The sequence below is a fragment of the Orycteropus afer genome, unplaced genomic scaffold, assembly GCF_000298275.1.
Source record: "Orycteropus afer afer isolate SDZICR_OR568_19922 unplaced genomic scaffold, OryAfe1.0 scaffold00099, whole genome shotgun sequence".
NCBI lineage: Eukaryota > Metazoa > Chordata > Mammalia > Tubulidentata > Orycteropodidae > Orycteropus > Orycteropus afer.
This window is the reverse complement of record NW_006921686.1, coordinates 4,636,379-4,651,445: the sequence shown is the minus strand read 5'-3', so window position 1 is coordinate 4,651,445 and position 15,067 is coordinate 4,636,379. Positions and strand designations below refer to the sequence as shown.

The 15,067-nt window shown below is 51.2% G+C and overlaps 1 protein-coding gene across 1 annotated transcript in view; it reads left to right on the top strand.

The window, feature by feature from the left end:
• The window catches only part of MARK4 (microtubule affinity regulating kinase 4), a 39,044-nt gene that overhangs the window by 17,031 nt on the left and 6,946 nt on the right, over positions 1-15,067 (top strand). Inside the window, exons 11-15 of the mRNA XM_042781246.1 lie at positions 3,077-3,186; positions 3,285-3,444; positions 9,719-9,936; positions 12,746-12,849; positions 14,779-15,057. Coding sequence (XP_042637180.1) covers positions 3,077-3,186; positions 3,285-3,444; positions 9,719-9,936; positions 12,746-12,849; positions 14,779-15,057 — 871 coding nt within the window. The remainder of the gene's footprint in view (positions 1-3,076; positions 3,187-3,284; positions 3,445-9,718; positions 9,937-12,745; positions 12,850-14,778; positions 15,058-15,067) is intronic.

Genomic DNA, 15,067 nt, shown 5'->3' with positions numbered 1-15,067 from the left:
CACAGCGCCCCTAGAGGACAGAGTGGAACTGCCCCACAGGGTTTCCAAGGCTGTCAGTCTTTATGGAAGCAAAGCCCAAACCACACCCACTGCCGTGGAGTTGATTCCCACTCACAGCGCCCCTAGAGGACAGTGGAACTGTGCCATAGTGTTTCTAAGGCTGGCAGTCTTTAAGGAAGGACTGCCCCATCTTTCTTCCATGGAGCTGCTTGGTGGGTTCAAAAAGCTATAACCTTTTCAGTTAGCGGCTGAGTGTGTAACCACTGTGCCTCCAGGGCCTTCTGGCAGCCTTGGGCATTCCTTTGTTCAGGTCTGTCCCTCCAGGTTGTTGTTAATCATCCTGTAGTCCATGCTGGCTCCTGGTGACCCCGTGCGTGCAGGGTCGAACTCACCTTTCAGTGTGCAGCTGAGTGCTTTAACCACTGCGTCACCAGGGCTGCTTTTCAGAGATTTGTTGGGAAAATTAAGAGTTTATCTATATATAGTACTTGGTGTATAATAAATGCTATATGTGCATTCGCTTTTAATATTTAAGACAAGGAGAGAAAAGAAAAGGTAGCAAAACCAAACAAAAAAACAAACTCACTGCATCGAATCGATTTTGACTCATAGCGACCTCCTTTGGGTTTCCAAGGAGGAAGATCTTTACAGAAGTAGACAGCCTAGTCTTCCTTCTGTGGAGTGGCTGGTAGGTTTGAACCACCAACCTTCTGGTTAGCAGTCACATGCCTTAGGCACTGCTCCACCAGGGCTCCTTAAACGGCACCCACCAGGATGGAATTCATGAGAAAGTTCCTTCATGGTGAAGAATGTAGCCAATGTCAATGGACAGTTGATGTGGAAATTGTCAAATGGGAACCTAACCTGCTGCATCAACCTTCACTGAAAACACAGTAAAATATTATTTCAAAAGAGAAAGATCAAGGAAGTCATGGAGCACTTTCCGAGGAAGCCGGGCACATGCCGTTGGTGACCTGCCTGCCTGGAGAGGGCCCCATGGTAGCACAGGCCTCGCCTGCCCACCCTGGGTCCCGATCCCTCGAGCCTGGGGCCTTAGAGCTCTTGTCCCCTAAAGCATTAGCCCCAAAGTTGTCGTTGTTGTTAGGTACCGTCGCGTCGTCTCTGACTTACAGTGACCCCATGCCCAGCAGAACAAAACACTGCCCAGCCCCACGCCCGCTTCACGATCCTTGCTATTCTTGAGTCCGTCGTTGTAGCCCCTGTATCAATCCGTCTCGATGAGGGCCTTCCTCTCTTTCGTTGACACTCCACCCTACCAAGCATCATATCCCTCTCCAGGGACTGGTTCCTTCTGACAACATGACTAAAGTAGGTGAGACGAAATCTGGCCATTCTCACTTCCAAGGAGCATTCCGGCTGCACTTCCTCCAGGACAGATTTGTTAGTCCTTTTAGCAGTCCCCGGTACTTCCAGCATTCTTCGCCAGCACCACAACTCAAAAGCATCAACTCTTCTTGGGCCTTCCTCTTTCATTGTTTAGCTCTCACATGCATATGTTGTTGTTGTTATGTGCCGTCGAGTCGGACCTGACTCATAGTGACCCCTCCTTGGGTTTCCGAGGCAGTATCACTACGGAAGTAGATTGTCCCATCTTCCTTACGAGGAGTGGCTGGTGGGTTTGAACCGCCAGCCTTCTGGCTAGCAGTCAAGTGCCTTAGGCACTATGCTACCAGAGCTCCTACATGCATACAAGGCAATTGAAAATACCATGGCTTGTGTCAGGCGCACCTTAGTCCTCAAGGAGACATCTTTGCTCTTCAGCACTTGAAAGTGGTCTTTTGCAGCAATCTGCCCAGTGCTATACATCATCTGATGTTAGCCCTGAAGAGCCCCTTGGAAACCAGCCAGTAACACCCCATTCTGCAGAGGAAGAAACTGACCATGAGCAGAGCCTGGCTGCATAAATTAGGGCCTTGGTGGCTGGAATTAACAGGAAATTCCCGTCCAGTCTGGTTTAAATGTGATACTAATACAGTAGCGTTGTTGTTAGCTCTGGTTGAGGCAGTCCCAGCTCATGGCGACCATACACACAAGAAAAAACGCCTCCCGGTCCTGCGTCATTCCCATGGAGAGGCTGGGGACTGGATCCGTTTCTGTTGTACAGCACCAGGCCTTAGCCCAGAAGCTCCGCTGAAACCCATTCAATATCAGAGCGATACGCAGGGTTCCGTTGACGCGGGGTTCCGTTGACGTGGGGGGGGAGGCGGGGCGGGGCTCCACACGAGCTGTGAGGAAGATGAGAATTTACCAGTGAACCAACACTGGCTCGCGATAACGATAATAGGTTGACCCATATGAAATATGACCTCTTTGGAGGTCAAAACCCGTCAGCATCAGCAATTTCATATGGTTCAACCTAATAGGAATGATTTACCGATTCACATAACTGAAAAAGCCGGAGGTGTGGCAGGCTTCAGGTGCAGCTGGGTCCAGGTGCTCAGAGACCATCATTGGCTTATCTCCCAGGCAATTCTCAGCATCGGAAATAAGCTGGCCGCAGCATATCCTAGGTGGCCTGGACTGCCCATCAGAAAGAGAGGCCCCTTTCTGATGTACTACCATAAGCCCCAGGCTGGTGCCCATTGGCTACCCCTAAACCAATCAGTGTGGGTTTGCTGATGGAATGCTGTGATTGGCTAGACCTGGGTCATAGGTTCAGCCTTGGATCATGGAGGGGGTTCCTGGGTGGTACAAACAGTTAAGCACTGAGCTGCTAACGGGTGGGTTGGTAGTTCAAGTCCACCCTCCGCAGAAAGACCTGACAACTCACTTCCCCAGAATCAGCCGCTGACAGCCCTATGGAGCACGGTTCTAATCTGATACACGTGGGGTCTCCGTGAGTTGGAATTGACTCCACAGCAGCTGTTCCTTTTTCGGAGGGGAGGGCTTGGAGCAGGCAGGAGTCAGCGAGATGGTCTGAGGAGGGGCGGGATATTTTCCCAAGGAAAATGGGGCAGTGGGTCTTGGACAGGCCCGACAGCAGACGTGAAGTGTAGAAATGGAAGAGAAGGGTATGGGGAGACTGACCGTTCTCTCTCTCCGTCCCCTCCCGCAGAGGTGATGGTGGGCATGGGCTACGCGCGGGAAGAAATCAAAGAGGCCTTGACCAACCAGAAGTACAACGAAGTGACCGCCACCTACCTCCTGCTGGGCAGGAAAAGTGAGGTCAGAGGTCGCCTCGGGGCCCGCGATGTCCTGGGACCGAGGGAAGTGGGGGGCAGGTGGGACGGGCTGAAGCGTCTTCGTCTGCCATTCTCCCACAGGAGGGTGGGGACCGGGGCGTCCCAGGACTGGCCCTGGCTCGGGTGCGGGCGCCCAGCGACACCACCAATGGAACAAGCTCCAGCAAAGGCGTCAGCCACAGCAAAGGGCAGCGGAGTTCATCCTCCACCTACCACCGCCAGCGTCGGCACAGCGACTTCTGTGAGTATCGCCCCACCCCCTCCGGCCTCAGGTGCCTTGCACTGCTGTGACAGATGCCACAGTGAGCGGCCTTACAGAACAGAAGATTATTTTCTCACAGTTCTGGAGGCAAAAAGGCCAAGTCGGGGTCTGCCTTGTGATCCTCTGTCAGTACCCATTATCTGTTGTGGTCGAGTTAATTCCGTCTCACAGCGCCCCTAGAGGACAGAGTGGAACTGCACCACAGGGTCTCCAAGGCTGTCAGTCTTTGCAGAAGCAAAGCCCAAACCACACCCACTGCCATGGAGTCGATTCCAGCTCACAGCGCCCCTAGAGGACAGAGTAGAACTGGCCTATGGGGTTCCTAGGTCGTACAGGCAGACCTCAGAGATCATGCAGGTTTGGTTACAGACCGCTACAGTAAAATACCACACTGAAGCAAGTCACATTTGTTTTGTTTCCTGGTGCACGTTAATAGTTATGTTCATGCTGAAAAAATGGTTCCAGCGGGCTTGCTAGATGCAGGGTTGCCACAAACCTTCAGTTTGTAAAAAAAAAAATGCATTATATGTGAGGTGCACCTGTAAATAATTACGGAAGCAGACTGCTACATCTTTTTCCTGCAGAGTGGCTGGTGGGTTCCAACTAGTGATCTTTTGGTTAGCAGTTGAGTGCTAAACCACTGTGCCACCAAGGCTCCTTCCTTCCGGTAACCTTGGGCATTCCTTCATTCAGTTCCTCCCTTCCAGTTGTTGTTACTGTTGTTACTTGTGATCTAGTTGATCCTGAAGGATCTCTGGTGGCGCTGTGCCTAAGGCATCTGACTGCTAACCAAGCAGGTCAGTGGTTCAAACCCCCCAGCCACTGTGCAGAAGGAAGACGGGGCAATCTGCTTCTGTAAAGATTGACCATCTCAGAAACCCAATGGGGGTCTCCGTGAGTTGGAATCGACCCGATGGCAGTGGGTTTGGTTTGGTTTTGGTTAGTTGATCCTGAGTCGTGGTAACGCCATGTGCGCACAGTCAAACTCAAGGCTGGGCCCTTTCAGAAGCAGATTGCCAAAGCTGTCTTCTGAAGCACCTCTGGGTTCAAGCCACCAGCCTTTCAGGTAGTGGTCCAGCGCTTCACTCAGTGGCCCCGCAGGACTTCACAGCCTCGTGCTCTTGGCCGTCCTCGCAGGGCTACTGTCTCCCCTCTTTCTGTCTGTTCTGCTCTTTCCGTAGCTCATAAGGGACTGGGTTCAGGACCCACCCTGCACTGGTAAAAACCCTATTAACAGAAAACACACTGTTTGCAAACAGGATTATATCTATAAACACAGGGGTTAGGTGTCCAACACTTACTTGGGGGGACATGGTTTATCCACCCTCACACTCAGTCCTTGGCCCTGTGAGCTCAGACCCGTGTTAGTCAGAGTCTGGGTCATGGCGGCTCGGGGCGGGGCGGAGCAGAACTGCTTTATTGGGTTCCTAAGGCCGTAAATCTCTCCACAAGCAGACTGTCCCGTCATCCCTCCCGAGAAGCAGCTGGTGGGTTCAGACTGCTGACTTTTGAGTTACTAGCTGTGGTAGTTCAGTTTGTGTATCAACTTGGCTGGGCAGCTGGATGTAGTATTCCCCATGATGAGACTGGTCAACTCCATGGTGGAATCTACTGTGAGCAGCTGAGTAGCTGCCTTAGGAATGTGGTCTGCTTCCTGTATATAAGGAGAAGCCTTGGGGAATGGTCTCTAATCTGTGGCACACTTGGACCCTACGTGTAGCCATGTCGTTGTTCAGCAGCCTGCCATGCTCTGCCGACCTGGGGACTTAAAATGGACTTAAGTTAATGGCCTGCCATGTGGTTGGGTAACATCAGGACTGTGCCTTTTTACTTGTCAGTCTTGGGCTTGGCAGCCTCAGCAGCCAGCAGCTATCTGAGTGAAGAAATGCCTCTAGCTCCAGTGGGCTGGGAGCAGGAGGCAGAGCTGGACCCCAAGGTTGAGGGGCTTTCACCCAGGCCCGAGAGCTTGGCACTTTGAACTTGGATTTAAAGCCTCCAAAATGTAAGAATAAACTCCTGTTGGTTAAAGCCATCCCATTTGTGGTATATTCCTGTCAGAGTGGCAGTAGGTAACCAGAACACTAGCCGAACGCTTAGCCAGTGTGCCACCAGGGCTCCTGATACCAGGGTCCAGCTAGGACCAATCCACTGTGACTGGGGCCCAAGAGGACACATTGTACAAAGTGGCTGCTGAGAGCCTGCCCTCTGCCCTGTCCTCCGTGCTGAGGTGAAGGGAGGCTGGTTTTATTATCTGTGCTGTGACTGACAGACATCCCATCCCCTGTGGAATATACATAAACCCCCACGTACTCACAAAGTGGACATGGAACTTTTGTGGCCTCTGACCCACACCCTCATCAAATACTAATCCTCTCCATTATTATTTTTAAAATAGTTTTATTGAAATATAATTTATATACAGTGAAAATACGCAAAACTAAAGTGACAGTCTGCATTATTTTTTTAAACTGCTTTCTTGAGATGTGATTCACATACCATACAATTCCCTTTAAAGTGTACATTTCATCGGCTTTGACTATTACAGTCAGAACATTTTCATCACCCCCCAAAAAACCCTCACACGCTCAGCCATCATCCCCCATCCCCCTCACAGTTCCCCCAGCCCTTAGCAACCATGAATCCACTTTCTGATCTCTGCATTCGCCTCTCCTGGGTGTGTCGTGTGCATGGACTCGGGCGATAGGTGGCCTTCAGGATCTCGTGTCCCTTGGCATCGTGTTTTCTAGAGTCATCCACGTTGGGTCCGTGCCCCAGCCCTTCCATGGCCGAATGCTGTTGTGTCATATGGACAGGCCGTGTTTATTTATCCGTTGATCAGCCAGCTGGCTTGTTTCTGTTTGTGGCCGTGAGGAAAAGGGCTCCTATGAACATCCCTGTGGTAGTGTTTTTGTGGACACGCATTTTCACTGTTTTGAGTTTAGATACACATTGTTTTATCCTGCTTCGTTTTATTGTACGTCACAGATAACAACGTTTTTTACATATGGAAAGTTTGTGGCAATCCTGCTACGACCAGGTCTTTGGGTGCTGTTTTTCCAACAGCCTGTACTCACTTCGTGTCTCTGCCTTGCTTTGGTCATTGTCACAGTATTTCACACGTTTTGGTCATGCTGTTGCACACTTCATGTCGTTGTTGTTGTTATGTGCTGTCAAGTCGGACCCGACTCATAGTGACCCCTCTTTGGGTTTCCGAGGCAGTATCACTACAGAAGTAGATTGCCCCATCTTCCTTCCGAGGATCAGCTGGTGGGTTTGAACCGCCAGCCTTCTGGTTAGCAGTCAAGTGCCTTAGGCACTACGCTACCAGAGCTCCCGCCCACTTCATAGACATATTTAGAAAACAAAACAAAACAAAACTCACTGCCATCGAGTCAATTCCGACTCATAGCAACCCGCATTGGATTTCCAAGGCTGTAAATCTTTACGGAAATAGAGTGCCTCATTTTCCTCCCATGGAGCAGCTGGTGGGTTTGAACCACTGACCTTCTGCTTAGCAGCTAAATGCCTTACCCACTACGCCACCAGGGCTCCCTTCATGGACGCACAGTGTATAGCATATGATGTATTGGCACAGTGTAGTGTCAACATCGGGAGCTCTGATAGCGTAGTGCCTAAGGCACTTGACTGCTAACCAGAAGGCTGGCGGTTCAAACCCACCAGCCACTCCTTGGAAGGAAGGTCGGGCAATCTACTTCCGTAGTGATACCGCATCCAAAACCCAAGGAGGGGTCGCAATGAGTCGGGTTTGACTCCACAGCACATAACAACAATAACGGTGTCAACATTACTTTTCAATGCACTGAGAAACCAAAAGATTGGTGGGACCCCTTTATTGCACTATTCACTTTATTGGGGAGGTCTGGAGCCCCACTCACAGTTTCTCCTGTGGATGCCTGTGTATACACAGGAGCGGAATTGCTGGGTCCAAGGCAACATTACATGCACCCATTTAAGGAGCTGCCGCATGTTGCCCAACCCTGCACAGTCTCTCAGCCCTGCTTCTTCACTCTAAGACAGGCATCGGGGTGCAGAGGGCACCCGGAAGCTCCCATAAGCCCTCAGCAGGAAGTGCCAGGTTCCGCCTCTGCTGTCATCTGTCTGCAAGCCATTCCCTGTCCCCAGGTCTCCTTTTCCCCATCTCTAAGGTGATAAGAAAGTCTCAAAGGAGTGTGTGCCTCCAGCATCCTCTAAACCAAACCCACTGATGCACAGTGACCCTTTTGAACTGTCATTGGCATGTTAATGAGACTAAAACAACTCTGGTCACGGTGACCCCTTCTGTGTCAAAGCAGAGCTGTGAACGGTGCTCCGTAGGATTTTTTATTTTTTAATTTGTATTGTGATTTGGGTGACAGCTCCCAGAGCACACTGGCTTTCCATCCGACAAATGATAGGCATTTTCTGACAGTGACGGCCGACCCCACAGTGTAACAGCTCTCTTCCCACTTCCTCCCTGTGCTCGCCACTTCCCTGCAACCTTCGTTCCTGTCCCTTCCTGCCTCCTGAGCTTTATAACTGGGCACATCTGCCCTTCCGCTCTCGAAGGGCTGATTGTTTAAGGAGCGTGTACCTCCCCGATGGTGGTGGTCACTGGGTAGGCTGAACGTTGGACCATGGGGTGAGTTTGGTTCCAGGCCTGTCCGTAGCATTTTCAGTGGCCGACTTTTTTGGAAGTAAATCACCACACCTTTCTTCAGTGCACTCTGGGTCAGTGGACTTGAACTGCCAACGTTTCTGTTACCAGTCAAGCTTGTTAGCCTGTTCGTACCATCCAGGGACTCCAGGTGGACCATTGGACCTTTATAAGCGTTCACATGGGGACCTGGGTTCCAGGGCTTTTTTGGGGAGGATTATTGACAAGTGCCTGGGTTTTGGTCTCTTGTGATGTTCCATCATTGTTCTTCCTTCATTGCTGTGGTTTTGGGGCTTTTTTTTTTTGGATTTGGGTGAAGATTTACAGAGTAAATTCACTTTTCATACAGCAGTTCACATATACTTTGTCTCATGTCATTGACCAAAATTTACAATGCAACAGCTCCCCTCCCACTTCCTCCCCATAGTTACCTCCTCCCAGTGTCCATCCCTTCATACTCTTCTGCACCCTGAGCTATCTCCCTGTGCATAAGCAGCCCTTCCTTCTCCCATGATTGTTCTCTCCAGGGCGTGTGTCTACTTGAGGTAAATGTTTAACTCACATGCCTGTACTTTGTTTGGCTGGAAACCACAGTTGTGGGTTCAATTCCAGACCTGAAGGGCAGCTAGGGGCCATAGTCTCAGTGGTTACACCAGGCTCTATTGGACCAGCAAACCTGGTCCCCACCTTCTTTTTTTTTTTTTTTTTTGCCTCCAAATGATTTTGAGTTTTGTTCCACATTGTTCTCGGTTCTGGGGCTTTTGAATCATTACGATTCCTGAGGATCTAACAAGCAAAAGTGCACTTAAAATGTTGCAACGTACTGTCAGGACGCCCTATGCGTAAATTTTACCCTCTGTGAGGGATTTTCAGGTTCCTGGGATCACCCGGAGGAGATACTGAGAGCCTGTGGGTGATCCACGTGGTTAAGTGCTCGATCGCTAGTTGAGAGGTTGGTGGTTTGAACCCACTCAGAGGCGCCTTGGAAGATGGGCCTGACAACCTGCTTTCAAAAGTTCCGAGCCCTGAAAACTCTATGGTGCAATTTTACTCGCCACACATGGGGACACCATGGATCACAGTCGCCTGGATAACACCTAACAACACACTAATCCTTATCCACGCCGCTCTCAAGCCTTGCAGTGGTTTCTCTAGGAATGTCAGGGAGTTGCAGAGCTCACCCCCCTGACACCGTCAGTGGGGGTGACCCCAAAATGACCCAGGGCCAGTGCAGCGGGCAGGCTGGCATCCCAGGGGGAAGGGCTTCCAAGGCAGTGCATGGCTAGGATTGGTGGCACCTGTCATCCGCTGCAGTAACTTGTTACCCCCCATCACTGTGCCAGGCAAGGTGTGGGCAGGGCGGCGCTGTGTGTCTGGCGAACACGGCCCTGCGGCAGGCTCTGCCCACGAGGGGGAGGGTCCATCATCTGGCCCCGCCCACAGGGGGGTGAAACCGTGAGTTACAGCACTAAGTAGCGCTAACCCTAGTGACGCCACCGATGACTTGCTAAATTAGAGCTTGCGGGTGTCAGTGGCGCTCTGCCCGGTAGGCAGACTCACACCTCACGCCACCTCTCACCGTACCTCCTCCTCCGCCAGGTGGCCCATCCCCCACACCCCTGCACCCGAAGCGCAGCCCGACCAGCACAGGGGAGGCGGAGCTGAAGGAGGAGCGCCTGCCCGGCCGGAAGGCGAGCTGCAGTGCCACGGGGAGTGGGAGTCGAGGGTTGCCTCCCTCCAGCCCCATGGTCAGCAGCGCCCACAACCCCAACAAGGCTGAGATCCCTGAGCGGCGGAAGGACAGCACGAGCACCCCTGTGAGTGGGCGGGGCTGCCCTGTGAGTGGGCGGGGCTGCCCTGTGAGTGGGCGGGGCCCAGAGGAGGACACTCCCTTGTGCTGTCTTGAATCTCTGCCATCTTGTTCCCCAGACCCCGCCCCACAAATCTCCTTGTTGTATCCCTTCATTCACTCAGCAGATATTTATGGAGTGCCTTTTGTTTGCTAAGGAGCTCTGGTGGCACAGTACCTAAGGCATTTGACTGCTAACCAGAAGGTTGGTGGCTCAAACCCACCACCCACTCGCAAAAGGAAGACAGGGCACTCTACTGCCATAAAGAATTACCACCTGGGAAACCCAGTGGGGGTTGCTATGAATCGGATGCTAGTATAGATATCAGCAGTGTCAGAAAAAAACAAACATAAGTGCTTTCAGCCAGAGGGATGTAGTATAGGGAATTCGGTGCTTATGAAATCATAGAAAGGGCTGAAGGAGCAGGCAAGACTGGACCCCACAGGATTGACGGCAGTGCCTGGGTGATGTCAACGGTTAATAGGCTTGGCTAACCAAAAAGGTTAGGAGTTCAAGTCCATCCAGAGGTGCCTAGGAAGAAAGATCTGGCAGTCTGCTTCTGAAAAAGTCAGCCATTGAGAAATGGATCACAGTTCTATTTGACATGCGGAGTCACCATGAGCGGAGTGGATTTGACAGTGACCGGTAACAGAACTGTTGCTGACAGCAGCATAGTGGAAGTGACCCAGCAAGGGAGCTGCTGCCTTGGCGACTTCACCAAATTCAGGAACACGTAGCTATGGCTGAAGTCCAAGGTTCCACTGAAAGAGATTTTTGAGCCCCAGAGGGCTGGAGAGTGGACACTGGGTGGTGCTGAAGAGACACCTCTTGTCTCATGTCCTTGTCTGTGGGCAGAAGCAGCAGAGGGGGCAGGAAGGTGGCCGCCACCCGTTTCCACCTTCCAGATCTTAGTGAGTGAGTGAGTGCACAGGTCGGCCGAACCTACTTCACATCCAGAGCCTGAACTGCAAAGGAGCCTGGGGAGTGAGGCATTTCCCTTTCCCCTTCTGCAGGTCCCTAGAAGGGTATAGTGCAGGGTGAGGGTGTCCAGGTCTCTTGCACATGGGGATATAAACGGAGAGGTTGGATAAGAGGGTGGTCGGGACTCTGAAGTTACATAGACCAGGGCTTGAATCACATTGATGAGCCACGTAACCTTGGACAAGTGACTTCACCTCTCTGAGCATCAATATTCCACTCTGTAAAATGGGCTTATTAAAGAATCTGGCTTGTTGTGAGAAACTCTGGTGGCACATTGCCTAAGGCATTTGACTGCTGTCCAGAAGGTTGGCAGTTCAAACCTGCCAGCTACTCTGCGGAAGGAAGATGGGGCAGTCTACTTCTGTAAAGATATATTGCCTTGGAAACCCATTGGGGGTTGCTGTGAGTCAGAATCAACTCAGTTCAGTGAGTTTGGTTTTTGGTGTTTTTTGGGTTGTTGTAAGGCTCAGGTAAGACCTTGTATGTAAAGTGTTTTATGTGATGTCTGACACTGTAAGTGTTCAGGGAATGAGAGGTCTTGTAACTGTTACAGTGAAGCCACACCGTAAGGAGGAGGGAACAGCAAATTAATGCCAAAGTATAAGAAAGGAAATAATAGTAAAGAGAAGAAATGAATGAAGGAGAAAGTACTCTAAAAAAAAAATCAACAAAGCCAAAAATTGATTCTTTGCAAATGTTAATAAAATCAGTAGATTCCCCTAGCAGAACTGGTTAATAAAAAAGATAGGGTATGAAATGCCATGTGGAAAGTAAATTTGCTCTGTAAATTTACACTCAAATCACAATAAAAAATTTTAAAAAAAGAAAAAAGCCAACACAAATTACCAATATCAGAAATGAAAAGGGGACATTTCATCATAAAGAGAAAAAACATTAGGGAAGTACTTAATGACAGTAGGTTTGTCAACTTAGAGTGTACAAAACAAACGTCTTTAAAAACACATCTTACCAAAACTGACACAAGAAAAAATAGAAAAACTGAAAGGACTTAGATTCTTGTTAAAGAAATTGAATCCGTCATTTATAACTTTTTCATAAAGAAAATTCTAGGTCTAGGTGCCTTCAGCTGTTGGAATCTTCAAACATTGAAGGAAGAAAGAATACCAGTCTTACAAGCTTCCAGAGGCTGGAAAGGGAACGGGTTCCCATCACATGTGTGAAGTGGCTTCATCCTAATACTTCCTGCAGAGCTCATGGCCTGCTGTGGGGATCAGGCAGACATGTGAACAGAGCGTTGACAATACAAAGTAATCAGGGCTTCGATAGGGAGCCCAGAGAAGGCACCTGGCTCATCCTGGGGCCAGGGCTGGTGGGTACAATATGAATTGACACCTGGAAGGTAAGTAGGCAGGAATTGGGAAAAGGAGGACTGTTTAAATAGATGAGGCAACCTGTGCAAATGCTAAGAGCGGAGGGGAGCAGAGCAGCGAGATTAAGATTGTAAAGAACAGATTGGGTGTGGCTGGGTGGTCGTGAGAGGGGAGAGATGGGCCAGGCTGCCTCCTGGAAACCTTCCCTGGCCCTCTCTCCCCTCAGTAGCTCCCGCTTTAAGCTCTCATGGCTTCCCATGACTCTTAGCCTATATTTCTGGAATCTTCCATGAACTTTTCATGTCTGTGCCCTTTAGCCCTGACCAAACTGTCTCTTCCTGCCTCTCAGTTCCCACATGAGTCCCTGACTGGTTCATAATGAAGAGTGTGAGGAGGCTGAACGGGGCAGGGTTTGAGGGCTCACCCTTCCCCGCTCACTCCTCTCCTGCTCATGTCGCCCTCAGAACAGCCTCCCCCCCAGCATGATGACCCGCAGAAACACCTACGTTTGCACCGAACGCCCGGGAGCTGAGCGCCCGTCCTTGTTGCCAAATGGCAAAGAAAACAGGTATGGAGGGGGATGGTACGGGGAATCGGGGTGTGGGTGAGCAGGGCCCCTCTTGATCCAAGATGGTGGGCGTGGGGGTAGGGTGCCTTGGGGGCTGGGGAGTGTATGCGTCTGCCCTGCCCTTGGCCAGATCTACCCAGGCTTCCCCATCTTCTGTACCACCCCCCCACCCCGAAAATCTTCCCCCCTTAATTAATTAGTCAGCAGCACCAGGAAAGCAGTCTGCCCTGTCCTCCGCCCACGAGCCTTGGAAACCCAAGTGGATTTTTTGAATGATCCGTTTTTAGAACTTTAGAAAGAGAAGTCCCAGAATGCCACGGCTTCGGCGTCATCTGGTGGGCTGGTTTTCCGACTTGTTGGACTGGTGTGTTCGGTCTCTTTCTGCGGGCGGAGAGGGAGGCCAACTCAGACTGGATGGCATAAGTGGCCGCACTAAGACAGGTTCTGGGGTGCACTCGATAACTGACTGTCTGGCCCCCAGGGTAACAGACTGGGTGAGAACAGGGATTCTCTAGTCATTTGTTTCTGAGTTCATATCTTGCCTCTGCCCACTGCTAGCCAGGAAGGCATTGGGCAAGGCTCTGAGACTCCATTTGCTTCTCTGTCAAATGGGGCTGATGGGCTGGGGGCACATGGGGGCATGCCCTGTTCAGGGGCTCCAGTAGAGGTGAGACATGGCATGGACCTGCACAGGGTCTGACTCATAGTAGGCACTGGTGGTTACTGAATACAAAGAACAAGAGCCAACGTTTATCAGGGAGCAACCATGTAGCAGGCCTTTGTGCAGATAATATCTCTGTGACTTGGATCCTGATACTGTCTCTATTTCACAACTGAGGTCACAGCACAGAGCGGTCACGTAGCCTGTCAAAGACCACACAGGAACAAAGATTCCAGACTGAGTCCAGAAACTGTCTCATAACGCCGTGATACATGGCTTTCCAGTTATGATCAAGAGAGCGTATATCAGTCAGATTATAGACTCAGCTGCTTTAACAAAGAGGCTCCAAAATACAGCAGCTTAAATAAGATGGATATTTATTTCTCTGTGACATTAACAGTCCAGCTCAGGGTCTGAGGACACTGTACCACTTGCCACCACTTCTCAACCAGCAAGACAGGTAGGAAGAGAGTGGAGGGCAAGCCACACTCTTTTCAAAGACATGACTTGGAAATGGTACAAAGCACTTGCATTCATATCCCATTGGCCAGGGAATAGCCACATGACCATACTTAGCTGCAAGGAGTGCTGGGAAATGTAGTCTCAGGCTGGGTGGCTGTGTGCAATGCTGGTAGTCTTAAGGGTTCAGTTAACTTAAGAGTGAAACAGGAATGTTGGATTCTGGGGGAGAAGCAGCAGCCTCTCCCACAGTCAGGAGTTTCCCTCTCTCAGCTCCAAATGGGTTCTGGGGTCTCTGGAAGGATAGAAATTGGAGGTCTGGACCCTGGTATCAGGATTGGGAGGGTCAGGGGGGCTACAGGAAGATCTGGAGAAAGGGGCCCCCTACTGCCCACACAGCTTTTGTAAGAGTTATCCGGAGTTTGCATAATGAGAGGTCAGATCTTAAAGTATTTGCTGAGTTGATTTGATTTAATTCCTGAGGCTTGGATGGTGAGTAGTAGGGGATCCAGCCATAATTGTATCGGGAGTCTATTGAATTGCTGAGATTGGAGAGACGAGAGTTGGGGTAGCGGGTTAATTCGGAGGGGTAAAGTTTGAAGAAGGGACAGTCGAAAGGAGGGGAGACTTGGGAGGAGGAAGGAGGGAGAATGATGCTGGGTTGTAGTGCCCACAACCTGCACAACTGAACATGGTAACCCTGTCTGAGTTCAGGCTGGCTGAGGTTTCTGGCCACAGGACGGAGATCAGGGACTGAAACCCTGGCCTGCCCTGAGGCCCCGCCCTGACCTGTCCTTCTCTGCCCACAGCTCAGGCACCCCACGGGTGCCCCCCGCCTCCCCCTCCAGTCACAGCCTGGCTCCCCCATCGGGGGAGCGGAGCCGCCTGGCCCGTGGCTCCACCATCCGGAGCACCTTCCATGGTGGCCAGGTCCGCGACCGGCGGGCAGGGGGCGGGGGAGGGGGGGGCGTGCAGAACGGGCCCCCCGCCTCACCCACACTGGCCCACGAGGCCGCACCCCTGCCCACTGGGCGGCCCCGCCCCGCCACCAACCTCTTCACCAAGCTGACCTCCAAACTGACCCGAAGGTGAGCCCCA